Consider the following 16910-nt stretch of genomic DNA (forward strand, 5'->3'; position numbering starts at 1 on the left):
TACATGTACCCATTTCCACCATCAACCCTGTGAAGACTGTAAATAGAATAAGTCCCATACTTCATCTGTATGGTCAGCACTCAAATAGTTGGCGCATGATGAAAACCCTCTCTTTAATCTATTCTTAAGACACTACCATCATCATCATCATCATCATAACTGTTGTGTTAATCACTCCCATGTACGTCTGCTAATCTCATCAAGAAGATGCCTGTTAATCCACTCATACTAACAGCTTATCTCCTTACAGTCTTGTGGTGCCCTGTGAACAGGACGCTCATTAGAAACCTTTCAGTTCCAATTAAAGGGGCTATTCAACATTCTCGAAAGTCTTCTCGGATGGAGGAGATGCTCATAAATCTTTATTAAAAAGTTGAAATAAACATATTTCAGAATTTAAAGAAAATGATGATTATGTGTGGAATTCATTTCCGTCTGTTTGTCACTCGTTTCATATTTCACATTCCATTGTCTGAAAAGGATGTCATAATAACCTTTCAGTTCCAATTAAAGGGACTATTGATCATTCTAGACAGACTTCTTCAACGGATGGAAGGATTGTTCATAGATCTTTAAAGGGCAATCTAACCCTTGTAATAAGTTCATTTGTACTGTATGAACTATGAAGGCAGAAATATAAGATGACAAAGATGGTAAAAGTTTGAAATGAATTGGACAAATAATAAGAAAGTTAAGAATTTTTGTATTATGAGATCACCAAGTCTACAGGTGTACATGTATGTGAATTATCACAAAGGTGAACGTACTACAGGTTAGGATTTGGATTAGGATTAGAGCTTGTATAATGTACAACTAAACTTACCTCCTGCATTGTGCTGCTTCAAACCATCCAGTCCATACCTGTCATATACATCCCTCTTTTTCTCTGCAAGAATAAGCACAAAAGTAAAGATTATTGCAAAATAAAATTAGATTTAGGGTGTAAGATTTGCCTTTACTAGAATAAGCATTTCACCGGGACAATTTAGTTGCTAATTGTTACTGTGTCCACTTTCCACTGCTAAAACCAATATCATTCAGCAATAGAATTAGAAAATGCTCTTTTGTGCATTACACCGTATGTACAAAAGAGCTTATTCACTTATTATTATTATTTTTCTAAATAATAGATGATAAAATGAAAGGCAAAAACAAAGAACATAATGAACTGAAATTAGTTCATCTGAATTGTGCTTTGTCTTGACAAGGAGAATTTAAGTTACATGTAAATATCATATTAAAAACTGGATTGATATTGATAATTCTCGCTTGATGATGATGATGGTTGTTTTCTCTCTGAAAACCTATTTATATACATTCAGCTGGGCTTAATCATCACAGATGTTCCTATTTACTGACACTCTGACAGCATACAAAACCTTTCATGTCCATGCAAGCTTTGCCATTAAAGGTAATACAAAGTTTTGGTATGGGGTAATGAATTTGGTTCACATGAACATATTGAAAGCATATGTAATCCTACAATATTCAGTGATCATTGTCGCGGTTGAAATCGAGTCTAAAGTGATTAAATTATAAATAATAAACTCTTTATGTTGTATAGCGCCCTCTCAAGGTCAAGATATTAATTTAGCTATAAAACAATGTTATTTGACTAAAATCGACCGATTTGCTATTACCGTTTGGAATATATATATAAGATCTGCATATTCTGAGATTTGTTTATGGTCGCAGCTACTATCGTCTGGCCGTAGGAGCTATTTCAAATTTATCAAAATTTACCGGGAGCACCGGTAAATTTTTATATTCAATTTTTCTCGAAAGCAGAAGAGTTTTAGGGGCTAAATTTTTTAGTGCTTATAATACATCCATAGGGGCATCCAAATATATCACAATTGTAAAGAATCTCTATCCAGCCAATTTTCAAAATTTACCAAAACTTTGTAATACCTTTAAAATCATTATACTATAGATTTATTGCTCCACCTGTGCTAAGATGGCCTCATTTGTATAATCTAGTCAAATGGTGTTGAGCCAAAAATATAATCTCCAAGTAGGTCAAAGGATTTAAGGCTTAAAAAGGACTATACTGTACGTATGGCAATGAACTGTGACAACGCTTTACACTAAAAAACAACCATTGCATGATTCCTGTTTACAATTTGTTTACAAATATTTGTAGATGAAGATGTAATACATGTACATGTAGGTGAATTAAAAGAGTCTATTGAAGAGTAAGGACCAAGGATCCTTGAAATATTGTCCATAGTCCTTAACAAAAAAACACTGTAAATGCTGATGTCCCTCATGGAATCCCTTCTAAAGCACAAATTGTTTACTGTACTCATTGTGGGTGATAAAATCAATAGTAATTCCCTAATGATGCTCTTGCATGCATTGCAGGATAGGGGCTGCTATGATGGAGCTGTGAACATCAAGATAAAATGTGTGAGTGTGTGTATGAGGGGGGGGGGGGTCCATTAAAAATATTGTATATTGACAAGGCGCTATAAGCCTAAACAGCTATCCTTCATGGAATCCCTTCTAAAGTAAACATTGTTTACGCATTATGGGTGATGAAATTGATAAGTAATTCCGTGATCATGCTCTTGCATGCATTCCAGGATAGGTGCTTCTAAGGGTGCGTTTAAGCTTAAATTTTGAAGGCAGAATGAGCGATTTGTAACGCTCATCGTAATCGCAGTTCCACGGTGTACTGTTTATGCTCACTTCTCTGGCTCCTCCAGGCAATTCTCCCTGTGTGGCCTTAATTGGTCTTCCAGCTGAATTCGCAAACCTTCACTGTGCATGCTACGTAGACCCACTAGAGGTCAGTGCGTTGACCCCATTTAAACGCGTTTAAAAATTGTAAACGCATCTTTTTGTGAGTTTACGATCAGCGATCATGATCGCCGTTTTTCGGTGATTCTACAAAAGTGAGCATGGACGCAACCGTGTTTTAAACTAAACGCGTAACAGATGCCTGTTTCTGGCCAGAAAAAGTGAAGCATAAACACGCCCTAATATGATGGAGCTGTGAACATTAATGTTTAGATGACAGTTAAAATATGTTAGTGTGAGTTTGGGAGAGAGAGAGAGAGAGGGGGGGGGGGGGGGGGGTCTCCATTATAAAATATTGTACATGTACACATGAACAGAGGCTCTCCTTCAAGGAATCCCCTCTGCAATACAAAATTGTTTACGCATAATGGGTGATGAAATCGATAGTAATTCCCTGATCATGCTCTTAGCCTCTTTCATGCATTGCATGATACTAGGTGCTGCTATGATGGAGCTGTGTACAGTAAGATAGAGTGTGTGAGTGTGAGGGTATGGGGGGGGGGGCATTATAAAACATTTTATATACCTCACTTAAGAAATCCAGCCATCTGATTGGTCGAATTGCATTCATAAACTTCAACTGTTCCTGTAAAATTCTCGGTAACCATGCATAAAACATTTCAATATTTTTAATAACCATGGTTATTAAAAAAAGTTGGTCAGCGTCCATGGTTACCCCATAGGTTTACATGTTAAAATATGGTTTGAGCGATGGAGGATGCCGTATGTGTGCGAAGGATTGGTCGGTAATTTCAATACAATTGAATCTCGATCGATCTTACCGACAATTTTATCTTGCATTGTTGACATGAAGACGAAAATAAACTTCCAAAAACAAAAAAACAACATCTGCCGATAGATCTTGATCTAAGTTCGTGCCAATATGCATTGCAAAAGTAAAAGAAGAGTCCGTATATGGAGCTTTTGCGAAGCATTCATCACACGCGAAGCCGGTTTCAATCCATTATAATGTATATATTGGAGAAAACTGCCAAGCATGTTAACGGCGGGCCATAGCCGAGTGGTCTAAGCGTTGGTTTTCGGTACACCTTTTGTTGTACGCAAGAGTTCGAATCCCGTCTTCGACAAAAATGATAAATATTTTTAATTTTTCATTTTTTAGTCTATTTTTTTTCGGCATATAAAAGTATTAATGACTGCTTTAATATTCGAGAAATAGTTGTTTTCATACGCTCTCGGGAAGGTTAGAATTGGGCTATTCCCCTCGGCAAGCCTCGGGGAATAGCACAATTCTAACCTTCCCTTGAGCGTAATAAAACAACTATTTCTCTCAAAGCAGTCATTAATACTATAATATATATTGACAAGGCTCTATGTGTAATGTGTATGCACATATTATGGGCTATCCCTTCAAGGAATCCCCCAATACAAATTGTTTACGCATAATGGGTGATGAAATCGATAGTAATTCCCTGATCATGCATATACGCTTTTACTATGAAGGAGCTGTGTACCTACATCCAGGCTCAGATGACAGATAAAATGTCTGAGCCTCATATTTCACACATCGCTAGTGAAGCATGATTACATTACGCTGGTCATGTTCCCACTGGCTAAGTTTCATATGCATGTCAGTTCATTGCATGGCGCAGTATTCACGGTTCTCTCTGTACATACACCTGTACAGTAGGCTGACTAAACAATGTGTTTTGTTTGGCACAAATATTGTAACTACAGTGTACTGTAGCGCTCCATGTGAATAGCTCACAGTGTTTATGAAGTAGGTTGCAATGTGCACAACATTCTGTCGAGGTGAAATCAACTGTACTGTACTTGTAGTCCAAGGCTACAGCCCAATGTCATATGCATGTTGTAGTATTTTAAAGTAAACATACATGTATACTATATGATACAGACGAGAATCAGCAATAGAGAAGACCACTTTTAGAAATTAAATTGTACCACGTACAGTATGCAACTTGAATAAATAACTCATTCATAATTGTGATCTTACAACATAACATACACTGTGCCTGGTACAGAGTTCATGTGTACACCTGTATATTATGTTTATCCATGAATATCGAATATTCATCAAAATGGTAATCAAAGGAAAAGAGACAACATCTTTTTCTACAATATGGGCTAACATGATTACCTGCTACTCATAATTATATTCATGGATACTCATGATTATTCATTAAAAAAAAAAAAATGATTGCAAGGATATCTTACTACCGTATCAGATAGAATCTCATGAGTCTCTGCAATCTCTTTAAGCCTTCAGCAATCTCTATAAACCTCGTATGTGCTTCCTTCTTTAAACAGAAAAAATGAAATCTATCTGTACAATGATTGCATTCTGAATATTCAGTATGCCATCATGATTATTCATGAAAATGAAAGCAATTTGCAAGGGTGGTGTCTTACTATCTGAAAGAATCTCATAAGCCTCTGCAATGTCTTTAAATCTCTTTTCTGCTTCCTTCTTTACTAAAACAGAAAATATACTATCTATCTGTACAATGATTGAATTCTTAATATTCATGAGTACTCATGAATATTCAGTATGCAATCATGATTATTCATGATACTGAAAGCAATTTGCAAGGATATTATCTTACTATCTGATAGAATCTCATAAGCCTCCGCAATCTCTTTAAATCTCTTCTCTGCTTCCTTTTTGTTGTTTGGATTCTTGTCCGGATGCCATTTAAGGGCTAGTTTTCTGTAACTGAAAGAGGAAGGAGACAGATATTAGAAATTAGAAATTGATTTTGAAAAATAGAAACTCTTAAAAATGTAATAACTCACTGTCCTTGTATCTTTACAGGTACATGTACAAGATTAATGTCTCTTGCAATAGAACAGATCCTTTCAAAAAAGTCTTGTATCTATAACTTTGTCCTCTGGACAACATCTCTTGTAGTACTGTAAAACTGCTACACTTTTGTATATTCAACATGGAATCAAATTTAGATAAAACTGAACTTAATCCTCTCGAAAAGGCGAGCTCAGTATCCAGACACTGTGTCTCATACAATAAATTGATGCCCAGTCTCATAATATACCGGTATACATGTATATATATTTTTTTAAATACCATATTTAACTTAAGAAAAAAAAGGAATGATATGATTGTCCCAATGTGTTACTTGCAGAGAGTGTGGTTGGTATTTTGGTATAACAAAAAAAGAGAGAAAAGAAAAGCAAAAATTTAAAAAATAACAATTTACAGTGTACATGGGTACATAAAATCAGCAACATTCAGGCAAATACAAATTGTGTTTGATTTTTTTTAGGGGGGGATTCCCTTGCGATATTCAATTATATCTAGGAGCATTGATATCACAATTTACAGTGTACTGTACTCCAAAAATGCAAATCTATGAAGAGGGAAAAAGGGAAAAATAGAAGCAAACAAACGTAAATGATCAAGCAATCCAGTCATTGAATATTCTTTCCCTTGATATCCTGAAATAGCTTCAATATTAACTTTACAGTTACAGGTTTTTACTGTAGTAAATCCCAGAGTACATTCAATGAACAACCCTTCCATAGAACGAGAGAGAGAGAGAGAGAGAGAGAGAGAGAGAGAGAGAGAGAGAGAGAGAGAGTCGCTAATCAATTGGCATACAGGCAATTCCTGTGTAATGAAATCTCATTTCCACCATCCAAACGTCGTCATAGAAACCTAAGTATTCATCTGCCTGTTGTTACTACTCTGGCAAATTAATCTGAGAGAGATCTATATTTACAAATGTGTGTTACCTTGCAGGCTTGCACTGTCTGGAATTGCATTAAAAGCAAACTACCCATCAAAGTTAGATTTTGTAAAAATCTAAGTTGCAAAATTGTATTGTAATCTATCTTGTACGTTTGTACTTATTTAATAAAGCTTATAAATGCATATTGTTGAATTGGAAATTAGTAGCATTTCCCTATAACGGTATACTTCCAGCACCTATGGGTGGGAAGTTTGGGCGATTGGTTTAAAGCCAGGGTAATTAATAATAGTTATCAAAGGCTCCATACGCATTACCCTGGGCTGTACATGGTACATTACTATCATCTAATTATCATTATACAAGTAACTTACGATTTCTTGATGTCAGTCTCGCTGGAGGTTTTTGCGACGTTGAGGACTCGGTAGAAGTCAGGCATCTTGATGATTGTGGCTATAACAAACACACAGCTGGAAAGAGACGAAAGAGAGACAAAGAACAAAGAATTATTACACGTTCTTCTCACTGTTTGTCAACCATGTAAAATGTGTTGCAGAACTTTTGACCCCTTGTAAAGCAAATAATGGTGAATTCAAAGAATTTTTAGTGCGTGCTAAAAATATATGGCAAGAATATCTAGGGTACAAGTTCAAACATACCTGTACATGCTCATGTGCAAAACTTACAGTACATGTACACCTATAGGCCTACACAAGAACTCAAAGTTTCCTAGCACTTAATAAAACATGAGCAGCAAAATGAAGTACATATGTACATGTAAAGTTGAAGTGTGCTAACTTTAAAGATGATTTTTGGATTGATGCGTGGTCAATTTAGTCATCTGAAACTAGGCCTACACTGTACTGGCTGTGTCTGTGTTCAATTTTCCAAAATAACCTGGGCCCCGTCTTTGATATTTAAGAGTTGATATCAATCGCAACTTATCTGGATTGATATCAATTAGTGCTGTAACATCACGGATATCTCCAATTCGGTTTAACCGCCAGTCAAAAGCCAGGTCCGTGTGAAAAAGCGGGAAGGACTTTCATTTAACCGCGAGGTGTATTTGAAGGTGCCGATTTGTGCTTGTGAACTTGTCACAAATAATTAGTAACAATGTCATTATTAGAAGAATGTGTAAGATCATTAATGTAAATTAAAAACAGTAGAGGTCCTAGGATAGAACCTTGTGGTACAGTTTGAGATCTACAGTATTACAAAGATTACTTTCAAACCAAGATGACAGACAAATTGGAGTGTTGTTCTAGTTTCGGAGTGGTGAGTCAACACACAGGTTACTGAGCTGGGAGACATTGACAGGCATAGTGCCAGGTGGAGGGGCCTAAATCGAAACTTTAAAAAAATTATTTAAAAAAAAAAATAAAAAAATAAAAAAAAATGGGAAAACGAAACCGTCCAATTGAAAACGGAATCCGCCATGGGCGGTCAGATCGGACGGTTAAACGTTTGACTACAGCACTAATATCAATCACAACTACACTGTAGTATGTATATGTGTACAGTGTACATTTAAGAGATAGGGGACTGCAAACTTGCAATTGATTAATTAATACAGGACTTGCGATTGATTTGGATCAATTGTAACTCTTGAGACAGGGTCCAGGTCATACAAAATTAGGTGAATTATAGAAGTGTACCATCTACACAATACACAATATCAACAAGTACAAAGAAAGTTTGCCTTGAGTAAACACATCATGTATTGTAGTTGTTCTTGTTTCACCAACAACTTCGTTCACAGCATTGTGTGACCTACATGTACATTGTAGGCACTGCACAGACAGTGTAAATAAACACAGTCATCATGCACGTAACACCAAAGAGATACAGGGTACACATTAAAAGTACTGTAGTAGAGCAGCATTCCTTGGTGTTTATAGTGAGCTAGGTGTTAGAACTTCAAAGAGCTAGATCAAACAGGAAATCGTTATTCCAACAATTGTAGGCCTATATTAATTAGTAGATTTATTCATTTCCTACATGTACATGTACTATGATTTTTAAACACATACCGGTACTGCTTATTTTAAAAGAAAACAACTCTTTTGGTAATTCACTGGCAAATAACAATTTTTAAAATGTATAGATCTTTGGATACTGTAGATGGATACATTTATTTTGATGGCAGCAGTTGGTTATTGAACAATTGAACTCTTGCAAACAGCATAAATAGTTTGCAACTTATATTCTTTATAGGCAAGAGAGCTTTTAAAAAGGCATGCAACTCCATAAATTCTATAGTGAGCCCTGCATGCTATCAGTTGATACACATTGAATCGAGGCTCAAAATTTCATTTCAGCTACATCAAGAGCGGCCTCCATAGACCATAGGAATGAAATCAAAAGCAATAAGATTCTAAATGTCCTACAAAATCTCTGCGACAGTTACCGGTATATGCATTTTATTGCATTCCGTGTCATCCATCCGCTGAGAACTAGAAAGGGTTCAACCCTGTTATAAATGATACAAATTTACGCCCCTCTGACACCGAGTTTGATCTTTCCAGATATTTCCAAATTGCAAGAGAGATTACGTTTTAATAATGTCACCAGTTCTTGCTCATGTCAAAGTGGTAATATTGCAATTATTTGTTGCAATTGATGTGAAACCCAGTAATTGCCCATAAAATGCACAATGCCCAAGTAGTGTTGAGCACAGCAGAAAAACATTCAACGATTCGGCCCTACAATGCATACAGCGTACATGTGTGTAGATTTTTTTATCAGCCCCCCACATATACGATAACAGCAGAGTGCATGAGCCGACTTTAATCATACCCCTTGTACAGGGTGTATATGTAAATTTTGTGATTTTTGTGTTTTTCATTTATAACTCAAGAATAAAAGGTAGAATAAATCAGGGCCTTTGTTGAATGATTTTTGATGTTAATCTACATGTAAGATTTAATATGCCACATTCTCAGAAAACATTACCGTAATCAGACAAAAGTTCACCCTGATAATATTATTTTTTCTTCTTTCAATAGCATGTATACCGGTAGGCCTACTGAAGACTTTCATTTCACATTCATATCAAAATATCATACAAAGTCATATAGACCCTACATGTACATTAGGAAGTCTAAACAAAGGTTTACCGGGAATCTTTGTGATAATTCCTGATATTATTAAGTTGGTTTTGATAGAAGCAGAATAATGGGAGAAACATACATGTCAGTGAAAGTTTGAGCAAAGAACAATTAAATTTAAAAATACGAGTTTTGAAGGTGCGATCAGTAAAACGCAAATTGGCAACACTGTGCCGTGTCTTGCAAGCAACCCTTCCATTCGTCCTGTACTACAAAATAGAAAATTAAATAAATTTCCCTTTAAAAATGTTCAATCATAGTAGCCTATTCATACGTTCACGCTAATTATAATTATAGCAAATGACGTGTTTTTATACAACCACTGTACTAAAACAAATCTATTTTATCATACAATTAAAGTTTATGAAAGTGATGAATTTTTACCCGTTTTACTTTTATTAGATGAAAAATTTGTCTTTCATCTAGACCCTACTTTCTAATTCTAGCCTGTTGAAACAGAAGTGAAACAAGTGTTGTATTTACTTTCTAAATAAAGGCCTATTAAATTCAGAATCATCTAACAAGTTTCCCTACTTTCACCCCCCCCCCCTCCCCTTGTTAACAAAATAATAAGAAGAAAATAAAGATAGACCTTCCCTCACTATGAACATGACAGACAATGAACGCGGACAAAATATACAGTTCCTCAGGTAGACAAAGAGACATCCCTTCACTGCTATTATGTAAAAATGTGTAGAACAGGTGTCACATGCATATTCACCTGTTCTACACATTTTCACATAATAGCAGTGAAGGGATGTTCCATTGTCTACCTGAGGAACTGTATATTTTGTCCGCTTTCATTGTCTGTCATGTTCATAGTGCCTACATTTCATATAAATCATATTCATAGTTTTATAAATTGACTGTTCTATATTCCATGACCGTCTCTGCACTGCATAATCCATCCTTATTCCATCCCTCTCTCCAGCTCCGCAAGAACCTCAAATGTTTATGCATGCAATATTATCTCATCATTATGGTTTTGAAACCCAAAACACAATTACCGGTATCTGAAAATGAAACATGAGCTACATACATGCATGCATGTACAATGGCAAGCCAGTGATCTGATCATTATGCACACAATGTATGCACACAATGCAATGCCGACGTACAGGCAGAACACTCCAGCTACACTTACCGAAATGTCGCACTCGAATTGTCTGGATCAGAGCCCTTTTGCTGGGCTTAAGAATGGCTGAGCTCCAGATTATTTGTTGAATAACCGTGAAAAACAATCGCAAAATTTGATTCCAATCAAAACATGGAGATTTTCAGGTGATTTGACGGAGTTTATCCATTTGTGCGGCGACAGAAAAACGACTAGCAACGTATTCCTTTAGTCACGAATTCCTGAGCGGCTAAAAATGGCATGTATTGCATTCCTCCTCGAAACCCTGCGGCCCCTGTCGGGTCAGCTGCTTGGATCGGTCGGTCCCTTCCGTACGGAAGGAATGCTGCATTCTAATGCGGTGAACGCACGGAAGCTTTATGATCCTATCATTGAAAGATGATCGCTGGAGCTGAAAGTTGAGCTCTCGTGAGTGCGAGATGGTGGAGTCGCAAAACCAAAAAACAATTAGTTCATTAGGAAGAGGAAGACAAACAAATCCCTGATGCCATCCGATTCTTCTTCTATTTCTACTTTTCAGACTTACAGCATAATTATTTCATGCTGTATTTAATTGATAATTGGGTAGGACGTATGGCTAATGCTGTTCAAACCCTCTTCATCTATCAAACCCATCAAACACAATAATGTGACCCAGATGATGATGTTGATGACTGCAGGGTGGAGACTGGAGATCCAGGAGATTCTGGGTCGATGACTCATTCTCTCCAAGTATTTCATATACTTGGCAGGCAATAAGACCACCCCATGTCTCTTTCTTTCTCTCTCTCTCCCTCTCTCTCTCTCTCTCTCTCTCTCTCTCTCTCTCTCTGTATCTTTTCCCCGATGTGTCTCTTAATATCTTTGTTTATTTCTGTTTTGTCTTTATCTCTTTGTATAGGCCCTACTATATTTTTTTATCTGATAATGATTTACAATAAAGGGGCACCTAATATCATACAAAGGGAAACGTCAAAGCAAAATTTTACAATTTTTAGACATTGGTAGGCCCTTGTGTTAGATTATCAGAGATTATCATTGTTTGTTTCGCTTTAGGTCCTATGATAATGAGCACTATTTTTTGTCCTTCTATTTTGACGCCGAAAATGTGAAAATCGCGCTGGTCGACAATGAGCGCTTTTTCTAAATTTCATTTTTTTACTAAATCCCCCCCCCCCCCCCTTGAGCAAAAAAGAAAATGTAATTTTTCTGGTCACAATTTATATTATTTACCCCTTTTTTTTGCTGGTCCTTTTTGGTGTGTGGACAGGGCCCGGGGGGGGGGGGGTGTTAAGTAAAACAAAATTAAAAAGCGCCCGCTCACCCCCCCCCCCCCCCCCTGGATCCGCGCCTACCTGATAAAGGGGCACTCTCCTCGGATAAAAAAAGGCACTTGTGAAAACGGAGAAGGAGCAATTATCAGAAGGAAAATGACACTGATTGATTGATTGATTGATTTTTATTCGACAAGCTTCCAACATACAACAATATACAATAATAACAGATCAAAAAAAGTCAGCTTGAACAGGATAACCCACGAAAGCTCGAGAGCTTATTTCCAGTGGGGTCCCTTACAGACATGTATAAAATTAATAAGTTAAAATAGTAATATTTACAGACGGATAAGAAAATTAAAAGAACTACTTATTAAAGATAATAATAACAACATTTAAACTGATGATAGAAATGATATTAAGTACAAGAAGAAAAAGAAGAAGGAGAAGAAGAAAAAGAGGAGAAGGAAGAAGAGGAAAATAATGATGAATTTGTAGAAATTCTATAACGTACGAAAACATAAGTATATACAACATGAAAAAGTATGAACCGACAGAAGAATAAAAATTTCAATCATATAACATGTCATTCACTTCTCTTCTCTGACTGTCAAGTATTAGGTATTCCTTTAATTTCCTCTTAAAATGATCATAGTTTCCTATTTCTTTTACACCATTGGGAAGGGAATTCCAATGTTTTATGGCATTGTAATAAAACGAATTTCCAATACTACCTACTCTTTCAGGTAAGTTAAAGTTGAATCGTCTATTTCTTGTATTATAATCATGTACGTCAGTAACAAGATCGAAGTTGGATCGAATATAATGATTCGACCTAGTATGGTATATTTTATGCACATGATGCAATACGAGTTGTTTTGATCTTTGGTCGACTTCAAGAAAACCAGCTTTAGAAAGTTCGCTGTATAGCCAACATGAGTTCTTGGACCAGAACAGTTGATAAATCTCACCATTTTGTTCTGTATAATCTTCAACTTCTTTTGATCTGACTTGTTTATGTTACTATACCATGCAGGGTTAGCATAGTCAAATAAACATTGAATAAGAGCAAAACAGAGTGTACGTCTTGCTTTTAAATCCATACAACTTTGATATCTGTACAAAAATTTCAGACGAGAATTTGCTTTTTTTACAACTGATTCTACTAAAGATGAAAATGAAATTGCGCTAGCCAACTCAATGCCTAAATACTTCACAGACTCTTTTCTCTTGATTGCTTGATTATTGTGTGTCACTTTGAATTCAAATGACTTTTTAGAACTACTTTTAGAACAAAATAAAATGCTTTCTGTTTTTCCCAAGTGTAAAGAAAGCTTATTATCAGTCATCCAATCGACACACGTAGACAGCTGTTCACTGAGCTTTTCCTCAATATATTTAGGATCAGGATTTGAATAGAGTAGTACGCTGTCATCTGCGTACAATAATAGTTTGAAGTCTTTTATACAAATACACATATCATTTATATAACTTGAAAATAGAATTGGGCCTAAAATGCTTCCCTGAGGAACACCGCAAGTTATAGGCATTAGTTTGGAACGAATATCATGAATGGCCACTACTTGGTGCCGATTAGATAAGTAGGATCTAAACCAATCTAAACTTGCCTTATCAAAACCCATTAGTTGTAACTTCTTCAATAAGACGCAATGATTAACTGTATCAAAAGCTTTTTGCAGATCAAGGAGCACCATACCAACAAAGCGCCCTTGGGAAGTTTCTCTCCTCAAATAATCAGTCAAATGAATTAGACATGTTTCAGTCGAATAATCATGTCGAAAACCAGATTGAAATTCATAAATTATATCATTTTCTTTGAAGTATCTTTCAATTTGAACACAGACCGATTTTTCTAGAATCTTTGATGCTACGCTTAAAACACTAATAGGTCTATAGTTGCTAACATCAGTTTTATCTTTCTTTTTATAAAGTGGAGTCACTTTTGCTATTTTCATATCCTCTGGAAAAGTACTCGTCAAGATAGATAGGTTCATTAAGTAACTTAGAGGCTTAAATAAAACCTTCGCACCATCTTTTAGAAATTTAGCTGGAATCAAGTCTAACCCAGTACTTTTTGATACATTCAACTTACGTAACTCTTTGAAAACAAATTGTTCACTGATTGGTAATAACTCGAAGCTGTTTTCACGTACACCTTTTATTTCGTAAAAGTCACGAATACAATCATTGTCTGCGCTGAAAAAGTCTTTGGAAGGGGGGAGTTTGTCTACTAATTTGGCAGCCACATTTGTGAAATGAGAATTGAATTCATCAGCGATGGCCATCTTATCATGACATAATTCCCCATCAATTTTAATGACAGATTCTTGTTCTTTTCGCTTCTTATTTTTCAATCCTAAGCTTTTTAGATTCTGCCAAAGTTTTTTCGAATCTTGTTTATTTTCTTCTATCTTGTTTTGTAAGTAAACGAGTTTAGCCCTTTTCACCTCTCTTTGGACCATATTTCTTAATACTCTGTATCTTTTATAGAGCTTCTCATCTTTTGCTCTTTTCCTCCATTTTTTGTATACTATATTTCTCTCTTGAATTAGGGAAAGAATATCTTTAGTCACCCAAGTTTCTGATCTTTGTTTTATTCTTATCCGTTTCAGTGGCGCTATCATATTCAAATTTGAGATAAAAACATGTTGAAATATTGACCATGCCTCATTTACATCTGTACAGTCAGTTATTCGTGACCAATCAACAACAGATAGTTGAAGATTGAAAGACTCTTCTGTATATTTTTTCATGGATCTGATATCATTAGTCCTGTGATGACCTATAGCCAGTCTAACATTTTTCCGTGTACAGAAAGTAAAATAATGGTCGCTAATACCTAGATCAATGACACCACTTTGACTTATTTTATTTCTTTGGTACAACCAATATGATCCAATAGAGAAGAACATGTAGGTGTAACGCGTGTTGCCTCTTTAATGAGTTGACTAAACCCATGAAGACTCAACAAGTCAATATATTTTTTAGCCAGTGGCGATTTGCGAAGAAGACAAATATTCATGTCTCCTAAAAGAATTATTTCGTCATCCTTTTTTAATGTATCAAGAATATTGGACAATTTCTCGATAAACAAATTGTTTTTCGGAGGTCGATACAGAACGCCAACAACAATTGGTTTTGATCTTGGTATAAGCAAATTTATCCACAGGGATTCCGTATTTCCAGTACTTATAGCATCCATAATATTAAATGCAATATCATTTTTGATATAGAAACATACACCACCTCCAGAGCCAGAGGATCGATCATGGCGTATGATTTTATATCCGTCTATTTCAATTTCTTCATCATTTATGGAATTGTTTAACCATGTTTCAGTGAAAGCAATAATAGACAGCCTTTTTCTTTTAAAAAGAATTCTAAGTTCCGATATCTTGTTTAGAATAGACCTCACATTGAGGTGTAAAAAATGAAGACCTTTAATTTTAAACTTTTCTTCAAATTCTTGAAAAAGAGAAGTGTTTTCATCTTTGAGGTTTGGCTGAATTATTCTTGCTATCGCTTGCTTTTCAAGTGTAACGCGCGTTACCTTAAAATAGTTTTCTTTTAGTCTATCCTCGTTTTGACTTTCTTTCTCTAAACAATCGTCAGTAAATATTGATTCACAAAAAGATGGCAGACAACATGTTAAACAATTCCACTTCTCATCAGGGCATTCATAATATAACCTGCGGTACTCTGAAAAACTGATAGCTTGACAATTAGTGTGAAACCATTTTTTACAATAAGAACACAGAAGGCCGTGTTGATTACATTTGACTGGCTTATCACAGTTCCCACAAGGGAACTTATATTTTCGACCGTCAACTATAATTTTCGGATCATCACTAGATTTTGTCAAACTTTCACTTAATTCAATACCCTTCTTACAAATTGAAGATAATTCGCCCAGTCTTTCATGTCCACCTTGGACTAATTAGAAAGGATCGGGGCACGTGAAAAGGGGCACTTGTCACAGGTGATAAGGGGAATTTTGTGTACCTGAAAAGGGGCACTCACCTGAGATGAATAGGGGCACTTGTAACAATGGAAAGGGGCACTTATTATGAAGGACTCAATGGACACTTTCTAAAGATATTTGCATATCAATTCCTTCGCGCTCCTTTTGGGAGATCAACCGACCCGCGCGCATTTTATATTACATGACATATGGTAAAATTCTCGACATCTTTTTACACTTTTCTTTACCATTAAAAATCGAAATTGAGAATAATATCCTCAATCGAGATATGAGAAGAAGGAAACATTTCCTTTATATTCCATGTAAAACCATGCCCTTACTTGAAAAAAAACCTCCGTCACTTTGACGTTGAACTTTACAATCCATTTTAAAAAAAATACTCTCTCATACACAATGTCAATGGATCGGTCGCACTGTGCTCGATTGCCTTTCAATAAACCAATCTTTAACTTTGCAGCAACGCGTTTTGCGTCAAATTTGTAAATCCTCAATCACAGACAATGACATATGATACGTAAGCTTTTCATACATATAAATTTCATTTTGATTGATTCATTTTTAGCTCCGTCAATTTTCATGTCAAATCATGCTTCATGTCCCATTTTAGAAGCCCGACCCAGGGTTTTGTGCCAGCTAGCTAGCCCTGTACGTAATGCTATGCATACATATAACTGAACATGTACAGTACATGTACAAGTACACACGCAGCGCAGCGCGTACGAGCGCACTGCGCTACATTTCATTGGGTCAGTACCATTATGAAAATAGGGGAACAATGAGTGGGATGGGTTTAGTGCCGTCACAATAAACTTGCGCATTACACGCGTACGTATAATTAGAGCAATTTATGCACCCCCAAGAAATAATGAATACAGCCCGACCTCTCTACACACAGAACTGCACAGATACCGCACAGTCCGG

At 35.9% G+C, this 16910-nt stretch overlaps 1 protein-coding gene across 1 annotated transcript in view; it reads right to left on the bottom strand.

The window, feature by feature from the left end:
* The window catches only part of LOC584933 (dnaJ homolog subfamily B member 6), a 22917-nt gene extending 11800 nt beyond the window's left edge, over window positions 1–11117 (bottom strand). Inside the window, exons 1-4 of the mRNA XM_030985202.1 lie at window positions 10743–11117; window positions 6863–6958; window positions 5388–5497; window positions 824–886 (exon numbers count right to left, since the gene is read on the bottom strand). Coding sequence (XP_030841062.1) covers window positions 824–886; window positions 5388–5497; window positions 6863–6927 — 238 coding nt within the window. The 5' untranslated portion in view covers window positions 6928–6958; window positions 10743–11117. The remainder of the gene's footprint in view (window positions 1–823; window positions 887–5387; window positions 5498–6862; window positions 6959–10742) is intronic.
* Window positions 11118–16910: the final 5793 nt, after the last annotated feature.

This window comes from Strongylocentrotus purpuratus, unplaced genomic scaffold (assembly GCF_000002235.5).
Source record: "Strongylocentrotus purpuratus isolate Spur 01 unplaced genomic scaffold, Spur_5.0 spur5_contig_835, whole genome shotgun sequence".
NCBI classification, from domain to species: Eukaryota; Metazoa; Echinodermata; class Echinoidea; order Camarodonta; family Strongylocentrotidae; genus Strongylocentrotus; species Strongylocentrotus purpuratus.